At 35.7% G+C, this 13,233-nt stretch overlaps 1 protein-coding gene across 1 annotated transcript in view; it reads right to left on the bottom strand.

Annotated features, from left to right (window-relative positions):
• The window catches only part of NUDCD1 (NudC domain containing 1), a 121,183-nt gene that overhangs the window by 68,691 nt on the left and 39,259 nt on the right, over nt 1-13,233 (bottom strand). The window contains exons 6-7 of the mRNA XM_047783406.1: nt 10,767-10,971; nt 5,207-5,351 (exon numbers count right to left, since the gene is read on the bottom strand). Of these exons, the coding sequence (XP_047639362.1) occupies nt 5,207-5,351; nt 10,767-10,971 (350 nt within the window). The remainder of the gene's footprint in view (nt 1-5,206; nt 5,352-10,766; nt 10,972-13,233) is intronic.

Here is a 13,233-nt window from a genome sequence, read left to right as displayed (position 1 = left end):
GTGAAAAGCAAACATCTATAATATCACTTATACGTAGAATCTAAAAAAAGGATACAAATGAACTTATCTGAAGAACAGAAACAAACTCACAGGCTTTGAGAGCAAACTTATGGTTACCAAAGAAATGAAGTGGGGGCTAGAGATGGACTGGGGGCTTGGGACTGGCATATACACACTGTGGTATATGGAATGACTGATTAATGGGGACCTGCTGTATAGCACAGGGAACTCTACCCAATATTCTGTGATAAGCTATATGGGACAAGAAACTGAAAAAGAATGGATGTGTGCAGGAGAAATTATCACAATTATACTTCAATAAAACTTAAAAAAAAAAAAAAAAGAACCCCCGTGAGCTGTGGAACAGTATCAAATGGTCCAACACCTCAGTATTTAGAAGAATGGAAAAACTTTTGAAGAAATAATGACAAGTTTTTTCAAATTTGATGAAAACTATGATCCTAAAGATGAAGTTCAAAGAACTTCAAGTACGTTAAAAATACATCACAGCAAATCACATAATAATAAAATCGCTGAAAGAGAAAACAAAATTATTCTCTAAGTAATCAAGAGAAAATTCCTTCCTTCCTTCCCTTTCTTTCCTTACCCTCTCTCCCACCACCCTTCTTTTATCTCTCCGACCCTTCCTCTCTTCCTTCATCCATGGCATGCAGAAGTTCCTGGGCCAGGGATCAAAACCAAACTATAGCAGTGACAAAACCAAATCTTTAACCACTAAGCCACCAAAGAACACCAGCTATAAAGAGGAAAATCTTAAAGTAATCAGAGGAGGAAAAAAAAATTCACATTACAAAATAGAGGAACAAAGTTACAAATGACAGTTGATTTTTCATCAGAAAGCAATGAAATATATTTGAAGTGATGAAAGGGGAAAAAAAAACCGCTGTAAACATTGACTTAAATACGTAGCAAAACTAGTTTTTAAAAAAGAAAGACATGCATATTTATAGACAAACAAAAGCTGAGAAAATTTATCTAGGAGACTGACACTACAAGAGATCATAAAGGAAATTGTTTAGCTAGGAAAATAATGACACCAGATGGAAATCTGAATCAATTCAATGGAATGTAGAATAGAGGAAATGACAAATATTTGGATCAATGTAAGACTTTTTTAACTTGCATTTTTAATCTCTTTAAAAAAAAAGTGACTGACTAAAGTTAAAATAATAACATATAAAGTTTATAAAATGTAGAAATGACAAAAATAAGACAAAAGATTGAGAAATGGAAATACCTTTAAAAGTCCTTATGAGTTAAGTGATATATTTTGAAGATAAATGGTGATAAGTTGAAAATGTATACTATAAACTCTAGAAAAATCACTAAACACACACACAAATATCCACCCAAACAAAAACACAGAAGTATATCTAAAAATAAGCCAAAGGTAGAAATAAATGGAATCATTAAATTAATTTTAATATGTTCCACTGCTTGAATGCAAAAATCAGTTAGGTCTTACATTCCTCAAAGGGTAAAAAAGGATCATTTAAGTGATAAATTATATATATTCACACACATATAACAGAAATATGATTCTATAACAACTGATCAAATGTCCACACACACATAGTCTGCCAAATGCAGTCATGTAATTGAGAACTTCATGAAAGGATCTGAGACAGTCTGTGAAACTAAATGTCTGGAAGTTACAGACACTATCAAATATGTCCATGTTGCACCTGGGATATCTAGCTGTGGTTCTCTGCTCCATTCTAAATATCAATGGAAATAATTCTAGTTTCTGTTACTAGCTGAGAAGGTAATTCCAGTAATTAAGTGGGGCCATTTTGTCACAGTGATTCAAGAGGATATACACATCCAGCAGAACAGAAGGCACCCAGGCGCCACTTCCCATGCCTCCCTCACTTCTCCTTTCAATTCTCTATATGTTAGAGATAGAAGGACAAAAATTAAAAACTACTATCAAGGCAGCCAGTACTTAACAGGACATCACTGCAGAGAAAGGGCAATACAGCAAAGAAAAGAACCAAGACTCTATGCTGCTTTCCTAGAGCTATGAACTATTTCAAGCTGAGCTGAAAAAGACAAGTGGAAAGCAGCAGATAGGGGGTTAAAAAGCTGAGTTTTGATAATTATCAAAGTGCTTGGGAGACAAAAATTTGACATCAAGGCCTACACAGTACAAGATCTGATAAACATTCTAGGCTTTCAGATGAGATTCATGGAAAGTTCTGCCCTAAGAGTAAGAATAAACAGGGAAAAAAAATCAGCCATGCAAGAAAACTGAAATCCAGTATCAAGTCAAGTCAATCACTAACAGGATTAAGAAAACAGAAAATTTGGGAGATGCAGCTCATGTATTTAGAAGACAGGGTATAGCATTAAATACTTGCATTAGAAAAAGAGCAGAAAAAAATCTTAACCAAGCAAAAAAGAGAAAGTAATAAATGTAATAACAGAAATGAATGAAATTGAAAACTGAAAAAAAAAGGGAAAAATAAAGTCAACTGAAATAGATGAGCAAAACAATCTTCTATTAAAGAAACTAAATTCATGGTTTAAAACCTTCCAAAAAAGAAAACGCCAGTCCAGATAGTTTCATTGAAAATTCTATGAAACATTAAAGAAATAATGCCAATTCCACACAATCTCTTCCAGAAACAGAACAAACATTTCCCTACTTATTTTATGAACTCAGCTTCTCAGCATTACCCAGACACCAAAAGCAGAGAGTAAAAAGACAAAACAAAAAATACAAGTCCCAATATTCCTCACAAACATAGATGTAAAACCCTTCAATAACACAATAGTAAAACAAAACCAGTAATACATAAAACAGATAATATTTCATGACCATCATGATAAACACTCTAAGCATACTAGGAACAGAAGGTAATTTCCTCAAAGTGATAAAAAGAATCCATTATGCTTAATGGTGAAAATTCAATTCTTTTTCCCAAGATCATGAATAAGGTAAGTTGAGTATTTGCTTTCACTATTCACCATTCCTATTTTACAGAGGATTAGAGACTCTAAACATTGCAGTAAGGGAAGAAAAAGTATAAAGGTTTGAAAAACACAAAAGTGCTTTCAGTTGCAGACAACAAGATTCTTTGTTGCTGCTGTTTTAATAATGTAACAAGCATACTAGTGTTCAGGCATGAATAACTTACTCATATACACCAATACTCATTTGAAATCAAGTTTAAAAGACAGTTAAGGAGTTCCCGTCGTGGCACAGTGGTTAACGAATCCGACTAGGAACCATGAGGTTGCGGGTTCGGTCCCTGCCCTTGCTCAGTGGGTTAACGATCTGGCATTGCCGTGAGCTGTGGTGTAGGTTGCAGACGCGGCTCGGATCCCGCGTTGCTGTGGCTCTGGCGTAGGCTGGTGGCCACAGCTCCAATTAGACCCCTAGCCTGGGAACCTCCATATGCCGCAGGAGCGGCCCAAGAAATAGCAAAAAAAAAAAAAAAGACAATAAATAAATAAATAAATAAAAATAAAAGACAGTTAATAGCAATTATCTACAATTTCAAAACAAATCTCCATTACTATCACTATAATTATACCCCAGAATTTTATCATAATAAATACTTGCTGAAAGAATGAACATAGGGCAGTGCGATCTGCATGGCTTGTAACAAGAAGATACTATGAAATCAAAGTTCTGTAGTCTTACACATAAATTCTAGTGACTTTTGACATTGTCAGTTATGCTAGAAAATGTGAAACTTGGTTTCTCCATTTTGGTGTATTTTCTTTTGTCAGAGATATTTACTTTCAATATTCTCATCTTTTCTTTTTACTTTAGGATGCAACTAAATCTATAAATACTTCTTTACATAATCTTCCTCAATGCTATAACTCCAGACTGTAATAAATCAAAAATCTTAAATGTGGTGTAATAATTTTTGGTAAATGAATATAACTGAAGTTCTGGTGTATTGCTCTATTTGTTCAAATTCTGAACATTATCTTAAATATTATCAGAGTAGGAACATAGTCAAGAAAAATCTCCCAGCTGTATGTAATTTATACACCCCTTTGTGACATTTTAGTATCACTTGGAAAATTTCAATGATTAAAAGTAGATTATTAGCAAGGTAAGGTGTAAAATCATAATTTTTGTCTCTGTCAGCAGCGGTCAGTCAATTCTTCTAAAGGAGAATACTGACATACAGAGAGAAAGACAAAGCTGATACTTGAACATGGGTTTGAACCAGAAGGATCCACTTAAAATACATACATACTACAGTGGACATAGAGGACCAACTATAAAGTTATACTGGAATTTTTGAGTGAATGAGGGTTGGCCCTCTAACCCCCAGCACTGTTCAAGTGTCAACTATTTATCTCTCTTTCTCTCTCTATAAACACATACATTGAGAAAATGAGAGACATATATACGCTACATACATGCATACACACCCTCTATATACCACAGGCCCTCAGACACATATATATTCACATAGTGTAAGGAGTAAGTATTAGAATTTCAAGCTATATTCAAATACTAGTCAGTAATACCTAATCTGTCCTATACATTAGGAAAAGCAAAGCAATGTTTGAAAAACATGGTATTATGAGTTCCCGTCGTAGTTTGACAGTAACAAATCTGACTAGGATGCAGGTTCAAACCCTGGCCTCACTCAGTGGGTTAAGGATGTGGTGTCACTGTGAGCTGTGGTGTAGGTTGCAGATGTGGCTCGGATCTGGCATTGCTGTGGCTGTGGTGCAGGTAAGCAGCTGCAGCTCTGATTCGACCCCCAGCCTGGGAGCTTCCATATGCCATGAGTAAGGCCCTAGAAAGATTTAAAAAAAAAAAAGAAAAAAGAAAAAGAGGAGTTCCCGTCGTGGCGCAGTGGTTAACGAATCCGACTAGGAACCATGAGGTTGCGGGTTCGGTCCCTGCCCTTGCTCAGTGGGTTAACGATCCAGTGTTGCCGTGAGCTGTGGTGTAGGTTGCAGACACGGCTCGGATCCCGCGTTGCTGTGGCTCTGGTGTAGGCCGGTGGCTACAGCTCCGATTCAACCCCTAGCCTGGGAACCTCCATATGCCGCGGGAGCGGCCCAAGAAATAGCAACAACAACAACAACAACAAAAAAAAGACAAAAGACAAAAAAAAAGAAAAAGAAAAAGAAAAAGAAAACCATGGTATAATCCTCACATACTTCTGGATCCTTGGGAAATCACATTACTATTACAGTTGCTTACCAGTTCTTCAGAGGTCAAATGCATCAAACGTTCAGCTATTGCAGCATACTGGGCCGAGTCTCTTATAAATTCCCCTTGTTTATCACCGACTACTAGCTCTGTCCATGTCAGTCCCTCATTCTTCTTAATCAAACAAATCTCCAAGCTAGAGGTTTAAAATGAGAAAAGTAATGTTACAGTAAGCAACTATGCAAATTATGCAACAATTCCAGATAGAAGAATCTTTCATAGAAATTACCCTTCTTGTGTCCAGAGGGTATTTTAACCAAAAATTATGTTCATTTTAGCTATGCATATGATGGATAACCTATAATCCAAAGGTAAAAATATAGCTTTAATAAACAAGAAAGTACCACGGGAGTGTTTGGGAAGAGTAATAGGACCACTCAGTAAGTACTGCTGTAGTTCAGGTGTACCTAAGTAACAGAAATCCAAGCAGCATGAATCTATGAACTTTTTCACTGGGAAATGGTTGGCGGCGGGCGGGGCGGGGGAGGGGGGGAGAGGATTGGGGATATAAATTCAACTGGAAAGGGCCTATAACTAAAAATTACCTCTTTTTGAGTGGTGCCAAAAATTACCTTCATTTTCACAAACTAGCAGCCATAATATGTGATTATTAATCTAAAGATCAGGCAGGATGACTCCAGACAAACAATAATTTTGAAAATAGATTATAAAGCATTGAAATGTACAAATTAGAAAAGATAAACTTGATAATACAGGAAAAAACTGGTTAATATGGTCTTTATCAACTTACTTAAAATTTAATTTTGTTAATTTAAGCCATTAAACACAAATTTCAAATGTACTAAAAGGGACAATCAGGGAACCTCTACATTAAGGATTGATACAGCAGGAAAGAAAGGAGTTGAGACAGGCCAGATTGTGGACATGGGATAGGGAGCTGCCCATGTGCCTGAACAGGAAACAAAACCCAGGTAAGCTGTCTGTTGCTATAATACAGAGAAAAGTGGGGTATGTTAACTGTTCCACAGCAAAGTAACTTTTTACATGTGCCATCTGTGGTACACGTGGGCCATACTAACCCATGCCCTAAAACACAATTATAAGGAAACAACTGCAAAACATAATAACTATTATCATTACTGTCAAATAGAACATGCAAACTTATCAGCTATTCTTTTTCAAGACTATTATCACCACTTCATGAATTAGAGCACTTAAGAATTTTCTAAAACTAATTGTATTTTAAGAGACTATACAAAATAGTATCTTTCTTACATAATGAGTTCCTATCATTAGCATTAAAAATTACCACCACAATCAATAATGCCCAGGTTTAGTTACATTTTCTAAGGAGAAAGCTAATCTTGAACAATGATGATGATGAAGATAATGATAGTTAAAAATAATGACAGCCTCTTACACTTACTTAATGCTTACCATATGCCAGGTGCGATCTGAAGCACCCTACATGTTTCAACTCATTTATTGCTCACCACAAACAAATAAAGTAAGTACTACTATCATCTCCACTTCATAAGTAAGAAAAAAAAGCACTGAGAGGTGAAGTAACTCACCAAGGTCACAAGCTAATAAAGCAGTCTGGCCCCAACTCCATGTTTTTCACTACTGCACTATTCTGACTCTCTGAAAAAACATATGTAAATAACTATGAAAGAATTTGTACCCAGTGACCAGAATGTATAAATACTGTTCTTAGTTGCTACCTAAATAAGTCCACACAGTCTCAGTTATAAAGAATTTATGAACCACCATTAAATTTGCATATCTAGTTAATGTGACTCTTAGCATAAATGCATTTTGATGTTTTAAAGCTAGTGTAACATCCTACCATCCAAGCAAAAAGGAACATAAAACCCCAAACGTAATAAACAAGAGACTAGTTAACAAATCCTTCCAAAGAGAGGGAACATTAAGTACTTGAAATTAGATAAATAATATAATCAAGTGCAAAAAACCATGCATTTTTAAACCAATGATACCACCTACATATTATTGTAATTTTCTCTTGTAACATAAAATAGTAACCAAGCACCTCAAATTTAATGGAAAAACAATACTGGTTTATGTTCATGTGTTAAATGCTGAAAATACTTGCATAAGGTCCAACTATTCTCCTAAAGCTTGGCTGGGTTACCGCTTGATGATTTATAACAGTATGTTCTGGCTGATCTGACAATTTATGAATGCTATCCTCAGATCTCACATACACTAGTAAAATATGTTTAAATAGATTATCTTGAATTATAAAAACTTTTAGAAGACCCTTTTAGATTCTGAGTTTTTAAAATAATATATTAAAAAGTCACCAAGTTTCTCCATTAATAAGATGAATTCAGAGTATCTGCTTAATTTAAAGCTTAAATGTTTTTTGAAATAGATGTATTTCTTAGGGACTAATTTTATTAATCCAAATGATTAGGGAATAAAGTATCTGAAACAGATTTATAAAGAGGAATGGAGTTGGGGCAGAGGATTATGGTTTTACATGACACTTAACCTTTTTTTACCTATTTTACATATTTTTTTCACTGAGGTGTAATTTATAGATGAAGTCCACGGATATTAAATGTACAATTCACTGTTTGACAAATGTATACACTTGTAGAACTCCATGAAGATACTGACAGATCCAGAAAGTTCCCTTGTGCCTTTTTCTAGTCAATCACCCTGCACCCTAGAGGTAACCATGGTTCTGATTTCTACCACCATACATTAGTTCTGCCAGTTCTAGAACTCTTTTTCTGTCTCTGGCTTCTTTCACTCCACATACTTTTGAGATTCATTCATGTTGTAGTTATCAGCAGTTCACTGGATTTACTCCAGGTTAGCATCCTACTTACTGTACCACTTCACCATCATTACCGTCACTATCCTCACATGTGGTGATTCGTTCACCTTTTCATAGACCTCTGAGTTGTTTCTGGTGTTTGACTTGTAGCAATAAAGTTGCCATGAATATACTCCTATGACTATTTTTGGTGTTGTTTTATTTTTTTTTAACATATGTTTTCCTTTCTTTGGGGTAAACATCCAGGAGCAGAATTTCTGGGTAGCAAAGTTGGTACATTTTTACCTTAACTTTCTGCTGAACAGTTTACCAAAATGATTATATCATTTTTTTTTTTGTCTTTTTGCCATTTCTTTGGGCCGCTCCCTCGGAATATGGAGGTTCCCAGGCTAGGGGTCTAATCGGAGCTGTAGCCACTGGCCTACACCAGAGCCACAGCAATGTGGGATCCGAGCCGCGTCTGCAACCTACACCACAGCTCATGGCAACACCGGATCCTTAACCCACTGAGCAAGGCCAGGGACCGAACCCGCAACCTCATGGTTCCTAGTCGGATTCGTTAACCACTGCGCTATGATGGGAACTCTGATTATATCATTTTTGACTCCCACCAGAAATGTACAAGTTGCTGGTGCTCCACATCCTCACCAACATTTGATACTGTCAATCCTTTTAGTTTCAGCCATACCTGGCATTTCGTTATGGTTTTAATTTGCATTTCCCTAATGATTAATAATGATTATTTCTTCATGTGTTTACTAGCCATTCATATCTTCAATTGTGACATGCATCTATTCAAATCAGTTGACCTTTTAAAACTGGGTTATCTTTTTATTATGAATTTGTAATAGGGTTTTATTATATATTGAGAATATAAGTCTATTGTTTGATATGAGTACTGGGAATATATTTTTCTAAGTTCATGGCTTGCCTGTTACTTTAATCATGTCTGTCTGTCTGTCTGTATTTATTTATTTTCTTTTTGACTTTTCTAGGGCCGCTCCTGTGGCAGATAGAGGTTCCCAGGCTAGGTGTCGAATTGGAGCGTAGCTGCCAACCTATGCCAGAGCCACAAAAACGCCAGATCCAAGCCGCATCTGCGACCTACACCACAGCTCACGGCAATGCCAGATCCTTAACCCACTGAGCGAGGCCAGGGATCGAACCGCAACCTCATGGTTCCTAGTCGGATTTGTTAACCACTGAGCCACAACGGGAACTCCTTTAATCATGTCTTTAGAAGAAAAGAAATCCCCTTTCATATTTTTGGCGTCACGAACACACAATTCACAAAAGAAGTGAAATGGCTAATTTTCATAAGAAAAATATTTATTTTTTGCAGTTTTCAAAGAAATATTGATTATTCTACCTGTATTTATCCCTCATATATATATATATATTCCTACACATGTGAAATTATATATAAATTATATGCATAAATGCATATATTTATAATTTAAACATAAATGAATATAATAAATAATACATATGTACAGAAAAGTTACTCAGTGTAGCAAAAGATAAATATCATCTATAAGTTCCCATAATGGCTCAGCAGTAAAGAACCCGACTAATATCCATGAGGATGTGGGTTCAATCCCTGGCCTCGCTCAAGTGGGTTAAGGATCTGGCCTTGCCGTGAACTGTGATTTAGTTAAACAAGGCTCTGATGTGGCACTGCTGTGGCTGCAGCCTAGGCTACAGCTCTGATTTGACCTCTAGCCTGGGAATTTCCATATCCCGTGGGTGTGGCCCTAACAAAAGAAAAAAAATTAAAAATTAAAAAATAAAAATAATCTAAATGATCAGCAATAGAGGACCAATTTTAAAAAATGACACAATTGATAAAGGAAAATATTATCAAAGTATAAAAGAAGATTAAAAAAGTCTGGTATTCCTTAAGGAAAGAAAGCCAAAATTTATTGTTGAAAGTCAACAAAAGCAAGCTGTTTATGGTATGTGTTAAAAAATTGTATTGCTAAAAGAGGAAAAAGTATATGTGCTACTTGAATATGCATAAAACACTTCTGGAAGGAAACTATTAACAGTGGTTATGAGGAGTGAGGGAATGGGTGACTGGAGGGCCTGGGATGGAGGGAGATTTCTAGCTATGTACTCTTTTAAAGATCTTAAATCTTCAAGCATAGCACTGTATTATCTAGTTAGTGCACTAAAGTTAATAGAAAAAAAAATATTTCTATCAAAAGTTTAAAAAGTGCACATTTAAATAAACAACCATTTTAATCCATTTATTATTATTACTGTTACTGTTATTTTTATTGCTGTATCCAGAGCTGGGAATGAAAAGTACTATGATATAATGCAAACAATAACTATACTAGTATCTTTAGCCTTAACTACAGTTGTGCTGACATAGTAATTCCATTTTTAATTTATCTGAAGAAAAATAATCAGAAATATGGATAGACCTATTGTAGTAATCCCGTATGACATAAACACTGTAGAAAGAGTAAAAACAAAATAAAAAAATAAAACTTTAAGTAGAAATAAAACTATAGGGGTTCCTGTCATGGCTCAGTGGAAATGAATCTGATAGTAACCATGAGGATACAGGTACGATCTCTGGCCTCACTTAGTGGGTTAAGGATCCAGTATTGCTGTGAGCTGTGGTGTAGGTCACAGACGTGGCTGGGATCTAGCATGGCTGTGGCTGTGACGAAGGCTGGAAGCTGCAGCTCCAATTCGACCCCTAGCCTGGGAAACTCCACATGCCATGGGTACAGCCCTAAAAAAAAAAAAGAAAGAAAACTATAAAAATACCTGTTATTCTCTTTAATTATCCATGTACTGCTTTCATGATCAATAGATGAATACAGATTTCCTTCTAAAAATCTCTGACCCTTCAGCACAATGTTGACATGATCAGGCAAAAACTGTACTTGAATATCTTCCTTGGTACTATCTTCTGGAAGCTGTATTGTTACTGTCAAATCATCTTCAGTTTGTTGCCAGTAATACAGAGGTGCTATTGGGAAAAGAAAAATGCAATGTGTGATAAAAAATCAGAGACTAAAAAAACAAAAGAGCAACCAACTTAGTCTATTTTCTAGTCATCTTCTTACAAAAAAGTAATTATGAATAAACACAGACCTCTCTGGGGAATTTTTACTCAAAGAGTTGTAGCAATTTCACCTGACATTTTGTGGTTTCAAGCTTACATAATGCTTCAGGAGATACACAATCATAATGTACAAATCATTGCAACCCTTTAATCCCCATTCCTTCTCTCCCTGTCTCCTGGTATCCTGACTTCCCTTCTTCTCCCTTCTCTTACACACACACACACACACACACACACACACACACACACACAGTGGGTCCCTAGTTCAAAAGCATACCATATGTCATAAACTAGTCACACAGCCTTGATTTGCCAATGCTGGGGCATGTTTTCCTTACACAGGTACTGGTTATTCTACCTCACAACATGAAAGCAATTTCAGAGCAAATTCCAGGCTGTCAGTATATTTGGTCTAAGTTCCCAATAAGAGAATACTCCCTTCACTTCCTTCTCTAGCTCCTTGGCCTGTCTCCTAAAAAGCTATCTACTAAAGAAATACCTTCAGTCCCATCATACTAATATCCTGGAAGTAAGAAAATAAGGCTTAAATGCAAAATGAATACTTGCTTAAGGGCACCATGAACATTAATCTGTCCACCTGTTCATCCAAAGAGAATGTAACATTGCTGTTATGAACTAGTGCTCCAGAGCTGGCTAGTCTTGGGTCTGAACCCTGGTTCAATCATTTAATAACTGTGACATATAACTGTACCTCTAATCTTCATTTTCCTAATCTGTAAACAGGACCTCTTAGGTATGACTGTTGACATTTAAATGAATTAATGCATATGAAACATTTAATATCATTTCTCATATCTAAATATATTAAAACTCTCACTAAATGTGGGTTGTTACTAGACTTTTTACTTTTGTGTGGTTTTATGTAAATGCCTGGGAGGGTACTCGATATACTCAAAGATACAGCATAAGTATGGTGTATCTTCTGGAAGGGTCACTTTTATCTGATGTTAAAAACTTTCTTTTAACAATATTAGAAATAAATATAAAACATGTATTAATTTTTAGGATAAAATCGTTACTTCGGGGTAATTTCTAATTTGCATCACATTCCTTTACGTATAGTCTCTTAGATCCTCTATCTTTTCCCTTTAGAAGTGCATTTAATATAAACAATGAGAAAGCTTGAAATACAGCTTAAAAGACTGATGCTACTAGCTCTCTGAAGTAAATAATTTGTTTTACTCATCTTTTGTCTCCCACAAATGTTAGCAAGGCAGTTTATACAAAATAACCACTCAACAGCTAACTTCTGCCAGATTTGCGGGTAAGAGGAGTTTGTAAAATCATATGAGCTTTTAGTTAAATGAAGACTACACAGACTAAAGGGAAAGCCAGAATTTTTTTAATCCTCTCAGCACCAACACTATACAAACACCTAAATGATTTTTTTTTCCATTGCTGGTTGCTTTCAGTACCTTCCCATATCTCTGGTTAGATCCTCAAAAGAAAACATCATTCACAATGTCATGACAATACCAAATAGGCAACAGATGCTATCAGACTTCTTGAAGATTACAGTAAATACAACTATATACTCAGAAGAGTACTCAAAAGAAAGCATACTATAAATAACCAAGTATCCAAAATTTTAAAAACTGTTAACACTTTTCTTACTGTGGAAGTCCTAATGATAAAATAAATACAGAAGAAACTTCCAGAAGAAAGTCAGTTCAAGACACTAGGCTATTAATTAAAAGGAAAACAGAAAAATGGAAGGGACCTAGGGTTTACATTAAAGGGGAAGAATGAATTCAGGAAGAACTCAAAATATAAGATGCCAACAAGAAAAACACCTGACTAGTGGTTGGTGACTTAAACACATGATTTGTCCCAACTATCAACTCCAAACCTGTACTGGGAGCACATGGTCCTAGCTTCTAGGCAGATCGGTTCCAAGGATTAAGACACTCTTTAATTTCTCCACAACTGCTCACTAAAGGAGTACTTAAAGGGCACGGAGTCTAGAGATAGGAACTGCTACTCTGGCTAAGCTCTAGGACAATTTAACTTTATAATTAAAACAGGATGGTACAATTTACTCAGAAAGGGATCTTACAAATCACATTACATGTGAGGAAACCAAGCTATTGAGAAGCTAAACAGAGCGTTCTCTGGTGGCATAGCAGTTAAAGCACCAGACATTGT

This window comes from Phacochoerus africanus, chromosome 6, assembly GCF_016906955.1.
Source record: "Phacochoerus africanus isolate WHEZ1 chromosome 6, ROS_Pafr_v1, whole genome shotgun sequence".
Lineage (NCBI taxonomy): Eukaryota > Metazoa > Chordata > Mammalia > Artiodactyla > Suidae > Phacochoerus > Phacochoerus africanus.
The sequence above is the reverse complement of the archived record's forward strand: the minus strand, read 5'-3'. Positions and strand labels throughout refer to the sequence as shown.